General features: G+C 49.2%; 1 protein-coding gene across 2 annotated transcripts in view; it reads left to right on the plus strand.

The window, feature by feature from the left end:
* The first annotated feature begins 3,438 nt into the window (after nucleotides 1–3,438).
* The window catches only part of WDPCP (WD repeat containing planar cell polarity effector), a 114,827-nt gene continuing 94,163 nt past the window's right edge, over nucleotides 3,439–24,102 (plus strand). For both annotated transcript variants that reach the window (XM_054177264.1, XM_054177265.1), the window contains exons 1-6: nucleotides 3,439–3,468; nucleotides 4,605–4,655; nucleotides 8,249–8,319; nucleotides 8,538–8,597; nucleotides 18,652–18,766; nucleotides 23,305–23,438. In XM_054177264.1, coding sequence (XP_054033239.1) covers nucleotides 4,613–4,655; nucleotides 8,249–8,319; nucleotides 8,538–8,597; nucleotides 18,652–18,766; nucleotides 23,305–23,438 — 423 coding nt within the window. In that variant the 5' untranslated portion in view covers nucleotides 3,439–3,468; nucleotides 4,605–4,612. The remainder of the gene's footprint in view (nucleotides 3,469–4,604; nucleotides 4,656–8,248; nucleotides 8,320–8,537; nucleotides 8,598–18,651; nucleotides 18,767–23,304; nucleotides 23,439–24,102) is intronic.

The following is a 24,102-nucleotide window of genomic DNA, read 5'->3' on the forward strand; positions in this document are numbered from 1 at the left end:
AGCAACTGTGCCTTGGCTTTGACATGTGAACAAGCAATGAGGTGGCACCCAGCTGACTCTCTAGAGATGTTCTGTAGCATTTCTGCACAGACCCTTGGCCTCCAGCACCCCGGAGCTGGCAGGTTCCAGTGTAGAGCTCAGAGCATGAACTAGCCAAGCTGTCTCTCGTCCTGGGCACTGGCTGGCATGGCTCTGACCCAGGTACAACTGAGGTGTCTGAAAATGCCAACAGCTCAACCACTGCTGCTTCATTTTGAGAGAAGTGATCTGGTGGCAGTTTGTTATGGTTGCTGTTGAATGAGATGATCCTGCTGAGAGCTTTGCCATGGTGGTAGAGGAGACTAGCACTGCAGAACCATTGCAGACTCAGAGCCTCAACATTTGGAGTGCAGCTAAAATAGAATCATAGAGTCACAGAATGGGTTGGGTTGGAAGGGATCTTAAAGATCATCCAGTTCCAACCCCCTTGCCATGGGCAGGGACACCTCCTGCTAAACAGGGTTGCTCAAGGCCCCTTTCAATCTGGCCTCGAACACTTTCAGGCTTGGAGCCAGCACAACATCTCTGGCAACCTGTTCCAGTGCCTCACCACCTCCATAGCTGATATAGAGGTATTAGGCCCAAGATAATTGTGGAAGAATTCATCTTCATTGATGCTCTTCATTGGCTTCAGGGATTGTTCTGATAGGAGGAGAGGGAATGGATTGAATCTTGAGGAGGGCAGATTGAGACTGGAGATGAGGAAGAAATTCTTGCCAGTGAGGACGAAGAGACACTGGCACAGGTTGCCCAGGGAGGCTGTGGATGCCTCCTCCCTGGAGGTGTTCAAGGCCAGGCTGGATGAGGCCTTGAGCAAGCTGGGCTGGTGGGAGGTGTCCCTGCCCATGGCAGGGAGGTTGGAACTGGATGATCTTGAAGGTCCCTTCCAGCCCACAGAACCCTTCCTGTGCTTCTTGAATCTTAAAGGTCTCTTCCAGCCCAAACAACTCTATAATTCTGTGACTCTGTATCAGCTGAAGATAAAATGTTTGTCCTGGATTACAGCATTCACAGATTTCACTCTTCTTAGGATGTATCAAATGGCCTCCATGTCCTTCAGGAGCTCCCTGGATATTTGAGAGTTAAATACGTGAATGAGGTGTGACACTGTATCGTAAACAGAACTGGCATTGCACAAAACGCCCCCAAAAGGTGATTTTCAGGCTCAAAACAATAAAACAAACCTCAAATGGAGGTTGATCCAGCTTTGCAGCAAGGGGAGTGTACTCCCCTTTACAGTGTGTAATTTTCATGACAGAATTCTGGAGTTACCAGGTAATGCATTGTCCTGGTCTTTCCTGTGTGTTACTTATTTTATTGCAGTCAAAAACTACAGCTTTGGGGTGACAAAACATTGCTGGTGCCAGGGTCTTCCAGCACTTCATGTCCAAAATGCCTGCAGCTCCTCTGGGGATTCAGAGTCATGGATTTGCTCACACAGTTTCTTTCCTTCTGACAGTGCCACCAGATGTCTTTCTGCCTGACTGAGATGTTCCTGTGGTCTTTAAGGACTAACTTACGAGTTAAAGGTGAGCTACCCCTGGTTCCCAAAACAGCCCTGCAAAGCCTGCTGGTGGCTGTTACACTGCTGCTCACTTCTGGACACCAGCAAAGTGGGGATCACACTGAGAACGTTCAGCAGCCATACAAGGTGTCAGCTTGCTCAGCTCCTTGGCTTCTCTCATCATGCAACTGGAGCAGCCTTTCAAGGGTGCCAAAGTTGCATTTAATGGGCTGCATTTCCCTTCTCAGGGATCTGTGCCCTGCTTGATTGCAAGCTTCTGTTTCATGACTCTGAGTGAAGGAAGGTCTGCAGCCAGGTGATTTGCAGAGGGGCTGTGATTTGTTCTTAGCATGACAATAAGAAATTGCTGCATGTTCTGGGTGCTTTGCATGATGACTTAGAAATGTTATACTTGCACTGACACCAAGCTGTGTGCTGTGGCTGACATGCTGGAGGCACCTGAACAGGCTGCAGAGCTGAGCCCATGCCAGCCTCAAGAGGTTCAACAAGGCCAAGGGCAAGGTCCTGCATCTGAGTCAGGGCAATCCCAGGCACCGATATAGGCTGGCAGGGACTGGCTTGAGAGCAGCCCTGGAGAAAAGGCCTTAGGGGTGCTGGGGGATGAGAAGCTCAGCAGGAGCCAGTAGTGAGCACTTGCAGCCCAGAGAGCCAAGCAGAGCCTGGGCTGCAGCAAGAGAAGTGTGGCCAGCAGAGCCAGGGAGGGGATTCTGCCCCTCTGCTCCACTCTGCTGAGACCCCACCTGGAGCTCTGTGTCCAGGTCTGGAGCCTCTCTTACAAGAAGGATCTGGGGGTGCTGGAAGGTGTCCAGAGAAGGGACACCTCACACTACATCAGGTTGCTCACAGCCACATCCAGCCTGGCCTGAAAAACCTCCAGGGATGAGGCTTCCACCACGTCCCTGGGCAGCCTGTGCCAGTGTCTCACCACCCTCATAGGGAAGAACTTCTTCCTGATGTCTAATCTAAATTTCTCCTCCTCTAGTTTGAATCCACCCTTCCCAGTTCTATCACTCCCTGACACCCTAAAAAGTCCCTCCCCAGCTTTCTTGGAGCCCCCTTCAGATACTGCAAGGCCACAAGAAGGTCTCCTGGGAGCCTTCTCCTCTCCAGACTGAATAGCCCCAACTCTCTCAGTCTGTCCTCATAGCAGAGGAGTTCCAGCCCTCTGCTCATCCTCATGGCCCTTCTCTGGACAGTACTCAAGGTGTGGCCTAACCTGGCCTGGAATAAGGCAGGGGCAGTGTCAAACAAATTATTTTCAACAGTGCCACTTAAACCCAGGCTTAGATCTCCTTGGTGGAGATTGCCATGGCACACTGAAGTGTTTACCAGTCAGCCACATCAGGAGCTGGCTGCCTCTTGAACTGGGGAGCCCAGAACTGGATGCAATATTCCAGGTGGGGCCTCAGTAGGGCAGAGTAGAGGGGAAGGAGAACCTCCCTGGATCTGCTGGACACACTCCTCTGAATGCCCCCCAGGAGCCCATTGGCCTTCTTGGCCCCCAGGGCACATTGCTGTCCCCTGCAGAACTTGCTGCCCACCAGCACTCCCAGGTCCTTCTCCACAGGGCTGCTCTCCAGCAGATCCCCTCCCAGCCTGTCCTGCTGCACTTTATTCTTCCTTCCCAGCTGCAGGACTCTGCACTGATCCTTGTTGAGCCTCCTTAGGTTCCTCTGTGCCCAGCTCTCAGTCTGTCCAAGTCTCTGAATGGCCTCACAGCCTTCAGGTATCTGAGCCAAGCTCTGATGCTTCAGTCCAGCCAGCAAAACTGGAGATGCTGAGGCTTGCTAAGTTACTAAGTTGTGTTTTGTTTCCAGTGTCACATCCATCATTAACTGCATTTACATTCATTTGTGCAGATGGAGACATTGGGATCCACCAGTACCAGGACAAGAAGGAAGCAGGTAAAATAAAAACAACCACAACTAGAGCTGAACAAAACTTGCCAAGGTCAAATCTTGAACACTAAATGCTTGCTCTGGAAAACACCATGGCCAAGGACATGAGTGTTGGGTGTCTGAGGGATGATGCACACCAAAAGCCAAACATCAGCTCCTGGGGGCTGGATGTGTGAGGCATGGTACATCCCAGGAGAGATATCAGCTCCTGGGCACTGGGGGTCTATCTGGACATTTAGCTGGGGGCTTATCTGGGGGTCTATTAGAGGGTTCCCCTGGGGGTTTCCCTTGGGGTCTATCTGAGGTTACTGGGGTGTTTTCTTGGGGGTCTACCCGGGGGTCTATCTGGAGGTTACCTGGGGGTCTATCTGGGGTTTACCTTGGGGTCTATCTGGAGGTTTACCTGGGGGTTTATATGGAGGTTACCTGGGGGTCTCTCTGGGGGTTTCCCAGGGGTCTCTCTGGGGGTTCCCTGGGGGTTGGCCGGGGTGCGTGTGGGGGTTCCCTGGGCGTGTGCCGCAGCCCCAGCAGAGGGCATCGTGAGCGCGCTGAGCGCAGGCCCCGGCCGGCCGCAGCCCTGCCCCGTGTCCGCGGCGGCCGCTGCGGAGCCAGCATCGATTTTCTGTCCGATCAATCCCGTTAATCCTGGAAGTTGCAGCCTGGCGCAGCAGGGCTGCTCGGCCGCAGCTCGTTCCTCTGCGCGGCAGGAGCGGAGCCCGGAGCGGAGCCCGGCGCGGGCACCCCGCGGGCTGCGCCTGGCGCTTGCGGCGCTGCGCACGGACCGCCGCGGCCCGGCCACCCTGCTGCCGGCGGCTGCAGCGCACGGCATCCCCGCGGCCCGGCCACCCTGCTGCCGGCGGCTGCAGCGCACCGCATCCCCGAATCCCAGCGTGGACCTCTGCAGACCGTCTTGTTCAGTCCCCCTGTCCGAGCTCACTTCACTGTGTGCTGGGGTGGGAGGCTGGGCAGCGGCACTGGGCTGCGGAAACCTTTCCTCCGCTGCACATTTCATATCTGCCTCACAAGCTGACAACACCGGAGCTGTGGGAGCTGCTTGTGTGAATCTGCTCTCTTAAGATTGCTATTTGCTGACAGCAGACTTTGGGATTGCCACTCATCCTTTCCTCTTTCTTTTCCCTTAGCATCACAGATGAAGCATGGTTGCTTGGAAGAGAAGCAAAAGCCAGCAGAATGTAAGGATGCTTCCTGAGTTTTATGTGGCAGTAAAACCAAATTGTTCATTTGGGTTGGGGATGCCCAGGGAAAGCATTCAAATAACCACAGACTGCTTCTGATGTAACTTTCTGCACCAGCCATCTAAGAGAGATGGTCACAGCACTCCACAGCACACAACAACTGGTCAGTTGGAGTTACTCCTTCCTGATTAATCTGTTTTGTGGCACTAAGCATGGTGGTGTGTATTGCTTCTCAACCCCCCTGGCGAGAGGAACCACAGAAGTGATCACAACCCCAACTTTTCCTTAGGAAAAGATGAGCAATAAGCATTTTCCCAACCAGCACTGGAAGTGAAAGATCAGCTGCCTCAAAGCTGAAAGTTATCACTAAAATACTTTCAGCCAAATTAACATTCCAGGTAACAACCAGCTGCCTTCAGAGAACGCTTGTAGCTGTTGCTGCATTACCTGATTAAAAGCAATTTCAGCTTCTGGTGACACACAGTTACAGATTTTGATATGAGTACAACTTTCCTGTAGCTCAGATGTTACAACTCCTGCACAGTTATTGTTGCTCAGAGCATTCAAGACAATCCTGAAAAATCTGATTTAATTTTCAGATGACTTCACAAGGTAATATGTGTGCTGCAAGGATTGCCTTAACATGAGATCTTATCATACTGATGGCTCAGGAGGGGTTATCACAGAATCATCAAGGTTGGAAAAGACCTCTAAGATCATCACCAAGTCCAACCTTATACCCAGCACCAACATGAGCACTAAACCATTTCAATTCTTTGTCCTTCCTGGCAGTGAGGCCACACCAGTTCTTAAGACTTCCAGATACTTTTGGAGACCTTGTGCATAAGTTAAATTGTAGCATTGATTTAGTTAAAAAGAAAAGGATCAAATGGTGCTTTTCACCTCTTACAAAAGAGTTGATGGCTAAGTGACCTTCCTCCTAACCATGTTCCACATCAACAGCACTAAATGGTGCTCCCTGGCTGTGTGCTGAGCTCTGTTATGCAGAAGCCCCAACTGTTGTCTTCTATATTTACTTGACTCTGCTCAGACCCCACCTCCAATACTGGTCCAGTTCTGGCATCCCCAGCAGAAGAAGGACACAGAACTGTTGGAGTGAGGCCAGAAGAGGCCACAGAGATGAGCCAAGGGCTGGAGCAGCTCTGCTGTGAGCACAGGCTGAGGGAGCTCAGGGTGTTCAGCCTGGAGAAGAGAAGGCTTCAGGGGGACCTCAGAGCTGCCTTGCAATAGCTGAAGGAATCCTGCAGGAAGGCTGCAGAGGGACTTTTCTTGAGGGTGTCTAGAGACAGGACAAGGGGGAATGGTTTGAAGCTGAGGCAGAGCAGGGTTAGACTGGAGCTGAGGGAGAAGTTCCTTCAGTAGGAGGGTGGTGAGACTCTGGAACACGTTGCCCAGGCAGGCTGTGGCTGCCTCCTCCCTGGAGGCATTCAAGGCCGGGTTGGATGAGGCCTTAGGCAACCTAGTTGAGAGATGTCCCTGCCCACAGCAGGAGGCTGGAGTAGGTGATCTCTGAGGTCCCTTCCAACCTGAGCCATTCTGTGATTCTGTATGGGTGAGAGGCAAAAGGAACAGGAGCTGCAGCAGCTTGTTGTTGTAAATAGAGGGGTTGCCCAGCACAGAGCAGTGCCTGGCACGGCTGCTGCTTTGCCTGTGTAGTTTGGGATCTGTACAGAGGCACTTCCCCATTTTGCAGTTGTGGATGAATATTGCAGTGTTTATGAAGGCACCCATTGAAAATGTGATCTTACATGTCTAATTAATATTATCAGAGCAGTTCCACCAACACTGGCTTCAGGCCAGTGAAATACAAAGAGCAGTTGTACGTTGGTGTGCTCCTCTGTTGATGTATGGAGTCCTGCAGTTTCTCACTCTCTGGCACTTCCATTGTGAGCTCCTGTTGTGCAGGGAGGTTTAAAGCCAGCTGTTGAGTCGCTCAGGCTGGAAGCTGGCATGCAGACTGACAGCTTGGAGGGCAAAACTTTTCATCAGGTTTCCTGTACAGAGGCTAGATTTGCAAAAGACAATGTGTTCCAGTTTCTCCTGGTTTTAATTGTCTACTTGGGAACAGAAAACTGCTCACTTTTCAGTGATGACATCTCACAAGTTCTTAGAGCTTGATTCTAGGCCATGAAACAAGGCAGTTATTAGCAGCTCCAGAGGAAGCTTTGCCTCCTGTGTTCAGAAGTTCCATGCTAGGGGTAGGATCTTCACAGGAGTTTTCTGAAGATGAATCAATTGGCTAGGAGAAGCTTTGCCTCTGGGTTTCAGGAGTTCTGTGCTAGGGCAGAACCTTCACAGGAGTTTTCTGAACATGAATAGGTTTGCTGAAGGACTGCAACAGCCATGCAGGTTCTTGTTTGCTTGAGTTCACAGCTTCTGCAGAGCAACTTTTCAGGAAGAAATCCTCAAGCTAACTCTGCTCCATGCTGTAAGTTGAGGTGGTCAGTGTCAGCCTGCCGTTCACACCTCTGCGGGCCCAGATACTCTTGCAGACACCTTAGTGCCTGTGTTTTGAATGGATGGAATGGAATGCTAGTAGCAAAGAATAGGATATGGGATTGGAGAGCTTGGATCTGAGTTAACATGGAATCACAGAATCACAGCAAACATCCTGTTAGAAGAGCCCTCCAAGCTCATCTACTCCAACCCTCCACCCAGCACTGCAGGGTCATTACCAAACCATGTCCCTAAGCACAGCTCCACAGGCTGCTGGAACACCCCCAGGGATGGTGACTGCAGCACTGCCCTGGGCAGACCATTCCAATGTCTGAGAACCCTTCCAGGGCAGAAATAGTTCCTGACATCCAGCCTGAGCCTGCCCTGGTGCAGCTTGGAACCATTTCTTCCCCACAGATTTATACTATTTATATACATTTATTATTTGCATAGAATCTATTTCTGTAATATATCAATTTAATATAGTTTAATGTTTTATCTTTTTTAATACTTATAGCATACATTTATATAGGTGTGTACATTAGAATAGAATTATTAATAATGAGAATTATGCAATTCTATAATCTTACATCTAAATTATAGAATTGCATCATTCTTATTTTTCTAATATATGCACACAGAGACACTTTTTTTATACATATATATATATAAAGAGAGAGAGAGAACAGGTCTTAGAAGGAGTGGCTGAGGGAGCTGGGGGTGTTCAGTCTGGAGAAGAGGAGGCTGAGGGGAGACCTCATTGCTCTCTACAGCTCCCTGAGAGGAGGCCAGAGCCAGGTTGGTCTCTGCTCCCTAGTCTCAGGTGATAGAATGAGAGAAAATGGCCTGAAATTGTGCCAGGGGAGGGTCAGGTTGGAAATCAGGAAAAATGTCTTTGCTGCAAGAGTGGTCAGAGATTGGAACAGGCTCCCCGGGGAGGTGGCGGAGTCCCCATCCCTGGAGGTGTTCTAGAAACCTGTGGCCGTGGCACTTGGGGATGTGGTTTAGAGACCATGGTGGTGTTGGGTTGGTGGTTGGACTGGATGATCTTGGAGGTCTTTACCAAGTGAAACAATTCTGTGATTGAATAGACACATTTCTGTATCTTCTTTCTTCATGCTTCTCTTTGCCAGCTCGAGATTCTCCCTGGATCCTGAGGACCAGGCGCCCAGACAAGCTGCGAGATGCTCTCAAGGAGGCAGAGGTATGTCTCAGAAGGGGCTCACGTGCAGCAGTAGCTACTGTGGGTTCCATAGCCCTCTCAGCAGCTCTCCCCATGCTGCTCAGTGTGCTTTTGTCTGGCGGGCCGCTTGAAGCGGCCACAGCGTTGTGCTTCATCTCCCTGCTTGGCACGCAGGAGCGCCAGCCGCCAGTGCCAGTGCACGCTGCCAGCCCTGCTCTCTGCTTTCTCTTGTCCTTTAGGACTTGATGCAGAGCGGTCAATGTGTACTGAGCAAGTGGAAGAGCAAACAGATCTGCCAGGTACGTTTGGAGAAGCTCTTGGAACATTCAGTCAGTGGAGCCCACAAGCCATTGGGTGATTGCTGCAGGAGTGCTGCAGTGTTCACTGGCCCAGAAGATCCTTGGGTGGTTTTAACGTGGGCTCCTCTTACCTAGGCAGTCACAGATTGTATCAAGGGACCCTCAAGGGTCATCTTGTCCAAGTCCCCTGCACTCAGCAGGGACACCTCCAACTACAGCTGGCTGCCCAGGGCCACATTGAGTCTGATCTTCAATGTCTCCAGGCATTGCACCTCAGCCACAGCCCTGGGCTGTGGTTATTTACATTTCTAACCTAAAGCAGATGCTACAAACCAAAAATATGAATGGTTTTAGCAAGTAGAAAAATTGCATTAAACAGCCCTAATTCTGTGAGATTGTTTTGTGGGGGAAAACTCAAAGTATCCTGTACCTCCAAATGTCAGGCTGAGGGAGCAGATAGAGACAGGTCTGGAACCTGTGTTGGGTTACATGTTTATATCTTAATTACTGACATGTTTGTTGCAACCCTTTGTGCTTGTGTAATGTGGGAGGAAGGCTGTAACTCTAAACCAGCTAGATCATTAATCAGGTTGGGGAACAGGAGGTAGTGTGACACATGGCAGGCATGTGGCTGTCTTCTCTGTCTGAGTTCCACAAACAGCTCTCCATACCCTCATCAGCACAGAGCAGGAGGGAGATCTGAACAGAGCATGGGCTGCTTCTGAAAAATACCTTGTGTGTGCTAGAAGCTTCTGCAGTCTTTGGTGCTGGAGAGGCATGTGCCTTGTGGTGGAGCTGCTTCAGCAGGGGGAGTGCCATCAGTATTGCACTGGTTTGTTTTGCACTTAACTTTGATGCTTTTCCAGATTCAGAATCCATTCACTCATTCAGGTAGTTCAAAATGTGTATCAGCAGGGTGAGTATTAAATATTGGAACAGTATAGAGCTGAAATTCCAGGAATGGCCTGAAGAAGAGCAAAGTTTCTAAAGAGCTGATGTGCCAAAGGGTACATAATCCTTCTGGATCAATAATAAAGCTATTCCTGTTGAAGCTACATTTGCCTATCAGCTCTTATCTCTGAGCAATGTGTAGCATTCGTGTACAGATTACATGGTATATAGCTGTGAATGTTAATCTTCTAGAGCTGATTTCAATATTAATTGTATGGTGATTTAGAAGACTCCTTTTTTTTTTTACTCCTGTTGTTATTGTTCTGAGTAGGAAAGGGATTTGGGAAAGGAACACTGAGTCAATTAGCCATGAGTGTATTCATCTGCTTCCCAGTTTCCTGGCTCTTCATTTCACTTCCCCACCCATTCTCCCTCTCACTTTACTTCTCCTCCCATCTGTCTGCATCCACCCTATTCCTTACCAATACAATCTGAAGAGTGAGCTTCTTGCCAGTGTTGGATCACCCTGCCTGCAGAACACAGCACCTGTAGCTGACATCACTTCTGTGTACAGCTCTATTTTTGACTTAGCATCCATCCTCTTGAGTAGTTCCAGCTTGCATAAACAAAAAGGAAAAAATACAGTTTAACTTGTTTCTTGTACAAGATGGATGATTTTATCTCACCCTGCTAGGTCTGGCTCTATATTGCATCATAGGCTGTTAGGGGTTGGAAGGGACCTCTGGAGATCTTCCAGTCCAAGCCCCCTGCAAGAGCAGGACCATAGAATCCAGCACAGGTCACACAGGAACACAGCCAGACAGGGCTGGAAAGGCTCCAGAGAAGGAGATTCCACAACCTCTCTGGGCAGTCTGCTCCAGGGCTCTAAGACCTTTACAGTGAAGAAGTTCCTCCTTATGTTCAGTTGGACCCTCCTGTGCTGTAGTTTACATCCATTGCCCCTTGTGCTATCACAGGGCATAAGTGAGCAGAGCCTGTCCCTGTCCCTGCTTTCCTGACTCCCACCCCTCAGCTATTGATAGACATTGATCAGGTCCCCTCTCAGCCTTCTCCCCTCCAGACTAAACACCCCCAGGGCTCTCAGCCTCTCCTCACCAGGCAATGCTCCAGTCCCTTCAGCAGCCTTGGAGCCTTCCCTTGGACTCTCTCCAGGAGATCTCTGTCCCTCTTGAACTGGGGAGCCCAGAACTGGATGCAATAGCTCAGGTGAGGCCTCAGTAGGGCAGAGTAGGGGGGGAGGAGAACCTCCCTGGATCTGCTGGACACACTCTTCTGAATGCACCCCAGGACCCCACTGGCTGTCTTGGCCACCAGGGCCCATTGCTGTCCCATGCAGAACTTGCTGCCCACCGTCATTTCCAGGTCCTCCATAGGGCTGCTCTTCAGCAGATCACCTCCTAACCCATATTGAGTCACAGAAAGGGATAGCTTGGCAAATTTAGGGGGTTTTAGGTGGCTTGTATTGCAAGGCTGCCAGTGGTAGCATAGCTTCTAACTTAGCCACAGTTAGAGAAAAATACTCACTGCTATTTCTCTATCCTTAAATTCACCTTTTGGTTTCTCAATCACAAACCAAATTGTTTTGGGTTTTCTTTTTGTACAATAATTGCTGATAATTGAAGTCTCTAACAGGCTCCAGACTGTTCTGCCAAAAAAAATTGTAGTATGACTCTACTTTCTGTCTGCTTGAAAGTAGAAGCTCTCCAACAAAAGAAAAGCAAACTGAGGAAGATGAGTCATTGGAGAGTCTAGAACAGAAAAGCTGTCTTCTATCTATTTTTATGTCAAGCAATTTGGTTTTCTGCTGCTCATCTTTCTTTGAGCATTTTACAGGAGTGTCATTTGATGGAAAGCTCCTGGGAAAGCTGTTGTGCACGTGGGGTTTAGTTCTAAGGACAGAACAATTCACTCCATCAGCAGAAAGTGCTGATCACATCATGGTGCTACCCGTGTCACAGCTCTGCTGCAGTCACAGAATCACAGAATTGCCAGGGTTGGAAGGGACCCCAAGGATCATCCAGTTCCAACCCCCTGCCCTGGGCAGGGACACCTCACACTACAGCAGGCTGCTCACAGCCACAGCCAGCCTGGCCTGAAAAACCTCCAGGCAGGAGGCTTCCACCACCTCCCTGGGCAACCTGTGCCAGTGTCTCACCACCCTCATGGGCAAGAACTTCTTCCTGACATCTAATCTAAATCTCCCCTCCTCTAGTTTGGATCCATCCCCCCCCAGTTCTATCACTCCCTGACACACTAAGAAGTTCCTCCCCAGCTTTCAGATACTAGAAGGCCACAAGAAGGTCTCCTCAGAGCCTTCTCCTCTCCAGACTGAACAACCACAGCTCTCTCAGTCTGTCTCCATGGCAGAGCAGCTCCAGCCCTCTGCTCACCCTCCTGGCCCTTCTCTGGACCCTTTCCAGCACCTCCAGATCCTTCCTGTAAGAGTGGCTCCAGACCTGGACACAGAGCTCCAGGTGGGGTCTCAGCAGAGTGGAGCAGAGCGGGAGAATCCCCTCCCTGGTCCTGCTGGCCACACTTCTCTTGCTGCAGCCCTGGATACACACACTGCTTTGGGCAGCTGCATGAGAGGCTGCTGGTAGAAAGGGTTCATGTTTGTATTAAATGTCAGTGCTAAGCAAACAGCAGGGAGAGTTTGGTGTAGTGAACTGCCCTGACTGCCCTCAGTTTCAGTAGTTTGGACTGAAACTGAGCCTGTGATTTATTTATAGTATCTGTTTTACTAGCTCTTTGGGGTTTAGTAGCAGTACAGAGTGAAATAAATCACTCTCAGGAAATGAAATTACTGAACTCAGAAACCATCACACTGCTCCAGAAACCTTCTGTGTGTCTGGACCTGCCATGCCTGTAGCTAAGCCAGGAGGCATTCCCTTTGTGTTATCCCAACACCTTTAGCAAGGCAGAACAAGTGGAAAACCATCTGCAAGGTGACATGAGGAGAACAAGACTGTCATTTGAAAGAGTGCTCTGATTCCCCTCTGATTTTACATAATTACAGAATCATTCAGGTTGGAAAAGACCTTCAGGATCACTAAGTCCAACCACTGACTCTACAAGGGTCACCCCTAAACCATATCCTCAAGCACCACATCCAAACCACCTTTAAACACATCCAGGGTTGGTGACTCCACCACCTCCCTGGGCAGCCTGTGCCAGTGCCTGACCACTCTTGATAGGGAAAAATTCTTCCTACTGTCCAGTCTAACCCTGCCCTGCTGCAGCTTGAGGCTCTTCCCTCTTGTTCTGTCACTAATTACCTAGTGAGAAGAACCTCTCCATAACCTCCTTTCAGGTAGCTGTAGAGAGCCATGTGGTCCCCCCTCAGCTTCCTCTGTTTCCTACTAACCATCCCCAGCTCCTTCAGTTGATCCCTGGCACTTGGCCTTGTTGAAGCTCCTCCTGTTAATGCTGGCCATGGATCCAGTCCCTCTGCAGAGCTTCCCTACCCTGCTGCAGATCAACACTGACACCTAACTTGGTGCCATCTGCAGATTTGTCAGAAAAAAAGGCAGTGCTGCTGCTGGTGTGCCCTCTGCAACATGAACACCACTATCCCTGACTCCTCACTGCTTTCTCCAGCTTCTGACTAGCCTGCAGGCAGGAACTGGAGGCTACGGATTTCAGACCTGCATCTGCTGACAATAAAGGTACTGTCAGGTTAGCTGTGTGCAAGCAGCCAGTTCAGCCTCATGCATGTGCCCCAAGGTGCAGTCCAGTTCAAAGGCTTGCAGATCTCCTGGCTCTTGCAGGAGTGGATTTCACAGAATTGGCTCTTCCACTTTGCCTACAACTGCCCTAACACTGGCCCAGCTTTCTGCCTTGCTCAATCTTTCACTGTATGTGCATCTAGGTTTCTCTTATTCCTTTTTTATACAATCAGTGCAGTCAAAGTGTCCTATTGACTTCCTTGTCTGTTGCCAAGGGAATCCATTGCCCTTGATTTTTGCAGTGCTAAGCACACATTCTAGTGATGCTTAGAGCTCCTGAGATGGATGGTGCCAGTCCGGGGTTGGTGCCAGCCCATGCAAACCTAACCCAGACTGGAGGGAGATTTTTGTCAAGGAGCTGGTTCTCCTATTTAGAAGAGCTAAGCTGAGCCCTAAAGGACTGAGGTCTGTTCTTTAGCTCTGTTTGAACTTGTTCCAGTAGGATCTAAGCTCACACCACTTCTTTATTTTACTTCTGAACCCCAACGTGGATGACCTGTGATGAGTTGGTATCCTAGAATCACAGAATCATTAGGGTTAGAAAATCCCTTTAAGCTCATCCAGTCCAACCAAGGCTGGGGTAAACCATGGCCCTCAGCACCTGAGTTGCTGAAATAATCCTCTAATCTTTAGTTAGTTCATAGATTCGTAGGTTCATGGAATGGTTTAGGGTTGAAGGGACCTTAAAAGTCATCCAGTTCCAAACTCCCTGCCACGGGCAGGGAGACCTTCTTCTCAACCAGGCTGCTCAAGTCCTCATCCAACCTGGCCTTGAAAATAAATGGGCCATAAAAGAAGGATGACAGAAGCCAAGAAAGACAAGCAGTCTTTGCAAGGAGATGCCACTGCACTGTTTATAATTAAATAAACCACTTACTCCTTGGCTTTCCCTGCTGGGGAATAATAACCTAAGGAATGAATGTTGTCAATATTCAGCTCAGCTCCGGCTGTTTCCCTTCCTCGTGGTCTCCTTCTCTAATTCTTTGGAATGCTTTCCATGTTTGCCACCAACTCCTGAAGTCAGTCCTATGAAACGATGCCGTTGGTTCAGGTTTGGTTTTACCGTGTGGGGTGGCAAAAATGGATGAGGCTGAGCCGAATCGTTCGATTCCCAGCTTGCTTCAGTTTGCCGTTTGCATTAGGATGTCGAATTCAGCGCTTGCCAGCACTGCATCATTCTACTGTCTGAAAGGCCAAGCACTAGCTGTGAATCGTATCTGTTAGCTGCTAATTAAAAAGGTTTGTCTGGTGCCTTTGCTTTGATTTCGTTTGGTTGGTGTTGCAGCCTACACTGTGTGACTGGGGTTTGCGTTCCCAGCGCCGACGCTGGTCCCGAACTAAGCTTCGCGGCGGTTTGTGCTGAGCTGGCTCCTTAGATCAGCCCCGGCGCCCATCAGCAGCTGATGTGGCAAGCTGCGTGGTGCCACACGGCAGCAGCTCTGGTGTGAGAGTCGAGACGTGTGGCTGGGACACGTGAGGAGCTGGTAGCCATCACCGGTTCCTTAGGGGAGCGCTGCCCTGGTGCTGAACGCGTTGGGTTGTGTTTGCTGGCAGCCAGGAATGTGTTGTGTGGTTTGAGAGCGCTGGAGCTGGGAGGAGAAATGCATCGATTGTTGTGAAACAGGAACGTGTAACAACAATAACTGCAGCTGTAAGAAGGCATGCAACAAGGCAATTATGGCAGGATGGCTAGGAGAGCAAGCTGGAATGAAGAGGTGGGGAAAAACCCTGGGAACCTGCTGGAACAAGAAGTGCTTTGCAACCCTCTGCTTTTACATATCCCTTTGTTGGTTGGGCTCTGAGAGGGAAAACAGTTGGCAGCAGTATTTTTTGCAGGCATACTTCCCTTCTCTTCCAATTTTAATCAGATAGAAGTAAATGCTACCTTTGCTCTGCAGGTATCTTTCGAGGGAGAAGGGCTGATAAGCAGCTAAGCTGCATGAATGAGGAGTCAAGGGCTAAGGGTTCCCAGGAGAGAGGAATCCACTTAAGGACATGCTTAAGTTGTACTCCAGTCCCTAAGTCTGGACTTAAGTCCTTTGCTTAATACAAAGTAACTCAAATATTGGAGCACATTGCCATTTGGGGAAGGACTGAATCTTGCCAGAGTATTCTCTGCTCCTTCCTAAGTCTTTCTTGCTCAGTGGAGAGCTGTTTTTGGCACACAAAGGACATCAATCTTTCTGTCACAGCCTTCACATTCAGCAGCTCAGTAACACAGAAATTAAGTGGCCCTTCTTCCCAGCATGAGGAATGCCCAAGGCCCAAAAGGTTTAGTCAGTGTTCAAGTACCAAGGCAGTGCCTGCCCTTCCTGCAGCTGTGCAGTGGTACCAAGGCAGTGCCTGTCCTTCCAGTAGCTGTGCAGTGGTACCAAGGCAGTGCCCGTCCTTCCAGTAGCTGTGCAGTGGTACCAAGGCAATGCCTGCCCTTCCAGTAGCTGTGCAGTGGTACCAAGGCAATGCCTGCCCTTCCAGTAGCTGTGCAGTGGTGCTTTCATCTCTTGTTTTGAGGCTGTTAAAGCTGTAGAGGTGATTCCACTGCTTTCTGTTTTTCACCTCCCCAGTGCTTCACTCTGAGAACTGTGTGATGTGTTTCATTACTGTGAGTTTCTGTCCCTGCTTTGGTGTCTGTCAGCTGGAATGACTTGGTGCCTTGTGTAAATAATGCCTCTTCTGTCTGCTTGTATTCCTTGGCAGTGATGGGCAATCCCCTGGAGCAGTGCTTTCTGGAGTTGGATCACTGTGTATCTGTGTTCAAGCCAAGTTTGCTATCTCCCCCATTTGCCCTCTACCCATTCATGCTTACAAGAGGACTGCCCCCATCCACCAAAGCTTATCTGTGCAAGCATAAGTGTGACAGCAGCTAGACTTCACTGGCATCTGACAGTCTTTGCTTGAGGAAGGAACTGAGGCAGCAAAGGTTCCATTCAAGCACACAAATGTTTTCTTTTTTACAGAATATTTCTGATGGAAGATAAGACAGAATCATAGAATAATGTAGGCTGGGAAAGATCTGCAAGGTCATGGAGACCAAGCATTAACCCAGCACTACCAACTCACCACTGAACCATGTCCCTCAGCGCCACAGCCCTCCAAGGATGGTGGCTCCACAACTTCCCCCTTTGGTTGAAATGTTTGTATTTCATGGTAAACTTATTATTTGGGTTGGAAAAGACCTTTAAGGTCATTGAGGCCAGCTGTCAGCCCAGCACCACCATGGCCTCTCAACTATGTCCCCAAGAGCCATGTTTCTTGAACACCTCCAGGAGCAGGGACTCCACCACCTCCCTCAGCAGCCTCTTCCAATCTCTGACCACTCTTGCAGTAAAGATATTTTTCCTAATCCCCAACCTAACTCTGCCCTGGCACAATTTCAGGCCATTTGCTCTCCTTCTGTCTCCTTCTATACTGGGCAGAAGAGACCAACCCCCACCTCACTACAGCCTCCTTTCAGGGAGCTGTAGAGAACAATGAGTTCACCCCTCAGCCTCCTCTTCTGCAGGCTGAAAAACTCCATTCAGCACTTCAGAACTGGAGCATTCATCTAACTTTTCTTGATCATTTCTTGCCTCAGAGTTCATCAACTCCTGGCTTTCAACCCTCACTGGGTTTTTTTCAGCTAGGTTCTTTGGGCAGTTGCAGCTAACCAGAGTCAAACCTTGGCTGGGCTTAACATCATGAAGCTGGAAATAAATTGTGATTTTATCTAATCTAACTTCAACATAAAGATAAATTGAAGTGTTGAAAGGTTGTCCAAAAAAAGCTGCATGAGTGTAACTGTGTCTAACATTTTTACTAGGACAAAACCCTAAAGGACATCTGTGGTGTCAGGGAGCGTGGAAGCACAGGCATGGGCAGATGTTGGCAGGGTGGGGAGCCATCATTTCTTCTTAGCAAATCCATTGCACATCACAGGCATTTTGTGAGCCTACTTCAGACATCATCAGAGCTTATTTGCAAACAACTGGATGACTTTTGGAGCTACCTTCCAGCCCAGGCCATTCTGTGTGACCTGAAAGTGATGGGAGGATAGACTGGGACAGTGTTGGTTAAACACATGAGCCAGGACAAGGAGGTGACTCATTTTGTACCATTTTGTACCATCACAGAACGCTTTGGGCTGGAAAAGCCCTTCAAGATCATCCAATCCAACTGTTGTCTAACTCTGCCAGGTCTGGGGCTGAACCATGGCCCTCAGCACCACAGCTCTGCCTCTCTGAAACACTTCCAGGGAAGGGCATTCAACCACCTCCCTGGGCAGCCTCTGCCAGGCTTTGAGAACCCTTTCAGTCAACAAGTTTCTTCTAATCTCCAACCTAAACCTCCCCTGGGGCACAATTTCAGGCCATTTCTTCTCCTTCTGTCACTCATTGCAAGCTAGAAGAGACCAGCCCCCACCTGGCTCCAGCCTCCTCTCAGGAGCCAGGAGCCTCAGCCTCCTCCAGGCTAAACACCCACAGGTCCCTCAGCTGCTCCTCCCCAGCCCTCTTCTCCAGACCCTTCCCCAGCTTCCTTGCCCTTCTCTGGACCCTCTCCAGCCCCTCAATGTCCTTCTTGCACTGAGGGCCCCAAAACTAAACCCAGCACTGCAGGTGTGGCCTCCCCAGTGCTGAGTGCAGGAGGACAATCCCTGCCCTGCTCCTGCTGCCCACACCATTGCTGATCCAGGCCAGGCTGCTGGTGGCCTCCTTGCCCACCTGGGCACCCCCTGGCTCCTCTCCAGCCAGCTGCACACCAACACCCCCAGGGCTTTCACTGCTGGGCACTTTGCAGCCACTCTGCCCCAAGCCTGCAGCCTTCCTGGGGTTGTTGTGGCCCAAGTGCAGGACCCAGCCCTTGGCCTTGTTGGATCTCATCCCATTGGCCTCAGCCCATGGATGCAGCCTGTGCAGGTGCAGAGCCTTCCTACCCTCCAGCTGATCCATGTAGATCCATACTCCCTCCCAGCTCATTGCCATCTGCCAACTGACTGAGGATGCCTGGATCCCCTCAAACAGATCGTGGATAGAGATATTACAGAGAACTTGTCCTGGGTTTATGCTGCTGTAGGTTGGAACTGGATGATCTTGAAGGTCCCTTCCAACCTAAATCATTCTGTCAATCTATGACACAATTGTGATCTCCTCCAGACTTTTTCATCCCCTCCAGATAATCCAGCACATTTTCTGCACCATTTGGTGCCTCAGCATGCGTCTTCCTCGAGTGCCTGGCAATTACAGTTCTTGTCCCCGAGTGGTTCAGTGTTGTGTTACAGCTGTGCTTTCAGAGTCATCCTGAGCCATCTCCCCACCGACCAGGAGTCTGCCTTTGTCCTGAAAGTGAGATTGCTGTGTAATGGAAGCTGCTAATGTGCACCTTGGAACATTTCGCTTTATTAATGCTTCTCGATGTCTTGTTTTCTCACTCTTTGGGTTCAGCTCCTCTTTCACTCAGGTGTCTTGGTGTCCCTAAGCCTTTCTGGGCCACAGCTGGAGAAAGTGGTGATTGACAGGACCCTGGTGGGGAAGCTCATCTCCGACACCATCAGCGATGGTAATTACACCCAAGTGTAAATCAATTGCCTACGTTAACAATGGAGTAGAGAAAACAGTGTGTCAACAGGTAGACTAATTATTGCCACTGGGGACTTGCAAACACAACAAGTAATTGCATGTAATGCCATAGTTACAACCCTGAGGACTGAGAACACTTGAAGAAGGATATTTAACATCAAAGTTTTCAGGCTTGTCAAATGCTGAATGGGTTTCCAGAGTTCAGTTTCTCACACGTTTTAATCACTGGGAATGTGCCATTTGAGCAGGACTGAAGGCTGGGCAACCAATTCATGCCATGGGATAGCTGTCATTAGAATAGTCACCTATTAGGAAAGGTTGGATAACCTTAGGTAGGGGCAGATTTCATTTCTCAGTTTCCAGAGTCTCAGAGTTGAGCTAGTGACTGCTAAAAATGAAGTTTCAGCTTAATGCAGGAGAAAGCTTAGGAAAATATTCCTGTTTTCAGCAGCTGTAGGACACAACTGGAGCTTTCCCTATGTGTCTCCCTCCACAGAGCTCCACTCAGGCCTCAGGCCAGCTCTCTTGGCATCTGTATCAGCAAGAGCATGGCATTTCCTTGCCAGCCATCCTCTTCCAGACTCTTAAAAAGCAGACCCAAATGACATCCTTTCACTAAGAATCCATGCTAGATTTAGCTTTGCTCCTTAAGGATTTCTTTTCTTCCATACCCAACCATCTATTGCATGTTGGCCTGATTGATTACTTCAGAGAGCTGCAGTGCTGCACCCTCTGAATCCTTCCTTACCAATACCCTGTAGCTTGGGAAGATAACAAGAATGCAGAATCTGTAGTATCCCAAACCGTAGCCCTAGCCTCACTTTAAATCCACAGGGTACAATGTCTTCACTCCTGTTTTCACTCCACTACATTACCAGATTACCACTTCCATCTCAGCATTTTAGGCCATGCTTTCCAGTGGGAGGATTTCATACTCTCAGCTGGCAAAAAGCAGGGAAGCTAAGGTTTACCCAGATGGAAGTTGTTTGTAGAACCTGTTTGAAATGCTCTTTCTGAAATAATGAGTATTACCTACGTGATTAATGATACCTCTCTTGCCTTGCATTGGCTTCATATAGCATAGAGATACAAATACTGGTTTACAAAACACTGCTGACTGGAAGGGAGTAATGAAGCAACATACAGGTTTTCCTACAGCTGTATCACCCAAACTGTAGAAATGGAACATGTCGTCTCGGCCTGATGGTGAAGAGTTAACTCAGCCTGCCTCTTGGTAATGCTGGGGGCTGCAGGTGGAAGAGAACCTCAGAGAATCATAGAATGCCTCAGGTTGGAAGGGACCTCAGAGCTTATCTACTCCAACCCTCTGCCAACTCTCCCCAACTCTCTCTCAACTAGACTCAGATGCTCAAGGCCTCATCCAACCTGGCCTTCATCACATCCAGGGAGGAGGCAGCCACAGCCTCCCTGGGCAACCTGTTCCAGAGTCTCACCACCCTCCTACTGAAGCACTTCTCCCTCAGCTCCAGTCTAACCCTGCTCTGCCTCAGCTTCAAACCATTCCCCCTTGGCCTGTCTCTGGACATCCCCACCCTCTGCAACCTTCCTGCAGGATCCCTTCAGCTATTGCAAGGCAGCTCTGAGGTCCCCCTGCAGCCTTCTCCAGGCTGAACACCCTGAGCTCCCTCAGCCTACGCTCACAGCAGAGCTGCTCCAGCCCCCTTGGATCACCTTTGTGGCCTCCTCTGGCCTCACTCCAACAGCTGTGTCCATATTTTGGGGGCTGCTCCTGTGCAGCAAAAGCAAACCCCTCCACACCTGGCACTGCAATATGGGTTTTATTTTCACCACCACCAAAAGAAAGTAATTCTGTTACCCATGCAAACAGTGCTCAAAACACAGATTTTTACACTGAATTATTCTTGTGGGAGAGCCACAACATGATGTTGTCCTGGACTAGATTAACTTTAATCCCACATAATTGCACATCTTTCCAAATCTAAGTCAGAATTAGGGTTGTGATTCTGAAACTGGCCACAAGAAATTCAATGTTCAGTGAAAGAAGTCTGTATAAAAATAAAATGGTCTCTGTACAGAAATGGATAAGGATTGCAGGGTGGCAAAATGGCTTTGGAGGTGTTGTAATTCTAACCCAGAGCAGTGTGTGAGTGCAGAGATCCATCCAGAAGGATCTTTACAGGCTAGGGAGCGGACCAGTGCCAGCTGCATGAGGTGCAAAAAGTCCAAGTGCAAGGTCCTGTACTTGGGTCAGACCAGCCCCAGGCACAAATCCAGGTGGGGTGCAGAGTGGGTTGAGAACAGCCCTGAAGAAAGAGGCTTGGGTGTGTTGTTTGGTGAGAAGCTCCCCAGGAGCTGGGCTGCAGCCAGAGGAGTGTGGGCAGCAGGGCAAGAGAGAGCATTCTGCCCTTTGCTCTGCTCTGCTCAGACCCCCACCTCTAATCCTGCCTCCAGTTCTGGCATCCCCAGCAGAAGAAGGACACAGAGCTGCTGGAGTGAGGTCACAAAGATGATCCAAGGGCTGGAGGAGCTCTGCTGCTAGGACAGCTTGAGGGAGCTGGGGGTGTCCAGTCTGGAGAAGAGAAGGCTCCATGGGAACTTTAGAGCTGCCTTGCAGTAGCTGAAGGAATCTTCCAGGAAGGCTGCAGAAGGACTTTTCCTGAGAGACAGGACAGGGGGGAATGGTTTGAAGCTGAAGCTGAGGAAGAAGCTCCTCAGTATGAGGGTGGTGAGACCCTGGAATAGGCTGTCCAGGGAGGCTGTGGCTGCCTCCTCCCTGGAGGTGATGAAGGCCAGGTTGGATGAGGCCTTGAGCAGCTGAGTCTGGTTGAGAGGTGTCCCTGCCCATGGCAGGGGGTTGGAGTAGATGGTCTCTGAGGTCCCTTCCAACCTGAGCCATTCTGTGATTCTATGATGTTTAACATTTGGAATGAAGGTCAGGTTGTCTGCACAAAATACAGAATTAAGGTTGCATTTATGATCCTCCTGCCTCTAAGAAAATCCACAAGAGAAACAAACAAAAAAAACCCCAAACAAACCCAACCAAGCAACAAAAAAAACCCAAACCAAAACAAAAACCCAGGCCAACAAAATACCCACAACACTTAATTAGAAATTAGGCCAAAATTGCCTTCCTACAGGAAAAGTGGTGTCCTGTGTGCACAGTGAGGGAACCACACTCAGTCACCTGGATGTTCTGTGCCTTTAGCATCCTGGTTCTGGTTTCTAAGGTACCAAGTCAGATAGTTCAGCCCCATTTGGGGTTTTTTACTTTCTCAAAAGCTAGTGTTGATGTTACATTTCAAAGACAATTGTTTGGCTCCACTCTTTCCCCTTTAGCATTTGCATCCCAGGTAACTCAGAGCTGTGCCAGTACCTGACAGCTGGAAAAGGCAACTGGGTGTAAATCAGACTACAGCAAAGCAAAGCTGAGTAGCCATTTGTCAGTGCTTATATGTAAAGCTCCACTGCCAGGCTACTTAAGGGTCTGTAAAACACATTTAAGAAGCTGGGATTTTAGTCACAAATGCTTTGGGGGTTTTGGTTGTGCTGCAGGGGTTTGTTTACTGGTTTGTTCTTAAATCAGAATCCACTTTGCTTGTCACTTCCCTGGGAGCAGAGGGTTCTGAGGGTGCTTTCTGCACACAGCTTGCTAGCATTGCTCTCAGGCTGGTTCTCACCAACAGTTCTTCAGTGACCTGGTACAGTTACCCAATCACTTCTCTTTAAAGGTAGGCACTGCTTGAATAACTGGGTAACACTTGGGCAACCCCCTTGATTCTATTGTCTAAGCCATTGTCATTGTCTCATTAGTTAATCACTTTGATATTGAACTATCGTGGTCTAGCAGGCCCTTATAATAACAGCAGCACTCCACTCTTCCAGAGCCCAAGGCAGTCTGTGCCATCCTGGTTACCTGTATCGCTCAGGTACCCCCATGTGAAGCTTTCAACAAGTTCATAATCCCTCTAAACCTGGTGCAGTTGAGCATGCCATTGCCAGCTGCAGAGGGGGTTGGACTGGATGACTTTTGGAGGTCCCTTCCAACCCAGACCATTCTGTGTAAAGCACAAGCCTGTCTATAGCAGCCCCCTTGGTGTCTGCTGCAGCACCTTACAAGGTCAAAATGCCTGTTGCACCTGAAGCACTGATTTGCATTGCTCATCCCTGACACAAGCTGGGCTGTATTGGGTGCATTTCCCAAAGAGTGGTAGATGTGGAATAAAAGATAAAACTGAAGGCTGAACAGAGATGAAAATGGATGTGGAAGGGCATAAAACTTGTACCTGAATGCTGTGGTGACTTGATAGGAGCTAATTTATTCAGGTTTGTGTAATGGGAGTGCTCCCCATTTCCAAGAAAGTCCTGGCAGGGTGACACACCGATGGCTTTCAGGAGATTACAGAGGCTTCAGTGTAATAGTGAAGATGCCACCTTGCCAAGAAAGGTGTTTTGCAATGTCTCAGCAGAGGCTTGAGTAACTTGTTTTGCTATTAGGAGCAGGTATGAGAGTGGTGACCATTTTTGTTTGTTTTTCAGCTGTTCTTACAGACAATTTCCTCATCTTGTCGTTTGAGGACTGCAACCAGCTCTGCTTTATTCAGTTTGCGAAGAAGGTGGATTCTGCTGACATCAGCAGGAGACTGGAGAAGCTCTCCTCTTTGGACTGGAAGGTAGAGACTGTAAACACTGCAGCAACTTAACCATACCTGCCACTGATGCTCACTGATGCCATGTAGCAATGCAGGCTGCAAACCTTCCTGTAACTGACCGGAACAGCTCCAATCCTAGAGATGGCAGTTCTGGAAAAGTGAAACAAAATTGCACAGCATTCTGAGCTCAGGAGGTAAAATACTGTGCCAAGAGGGATCCAATTTTCTACTGCATTGAGGTGAAGGGCTCAGCCACACAGCTGAGTAGCCCCTGCTTAGCAGCTTACCTGGTGTCAGCTGAGCAGCAGTGACTGACCCTTTGCACATTCTCAGCACCTAACAAGCATGAAGCCAAATCTGTAATGGTAAACCTCAGTGTAAAAGATTTCAGCTAATGTCTTTTACCTCTTGTTTGCTGTGGGCTAAAAACATACTGTGGCTCAGCTGAGATACACGAGCTCAGGAAGGGGCAAGAACTCAGGCAGCTGCTGTAATTCTTGGCAGAAACCTTAGTTTTCCCTCAAGTTGTAGTCACTGTGTTGTTGGGAGAGTTGGTTTGGCTACAAAGCCCCTGAGCTGGGAGTCAGAATAAAGAAGCTGAGTTTCACACCGTTGACAAACCTTAGGCAAGTGACTTGGTGCCTCTGAATCTCAATTCACTACTTACACAGTGAAGATTAAAGTC

The sequence above is a fragment of the Dryobates pubescens genome, chromosome 39 (assembly GCF_014839835.1).
Source record: "Dryobates pubescens isolate bDryPub1 chromosome 39, bDryPub1.pri, whole genome shotgun sequence".
Classification (NCBI taxonomy): domain Eukaryota; kingdom Metazoa; phylum Chordata; class Aves; order Piciformes; family Picidae; genus Dryobates; species Dryobates pubescens.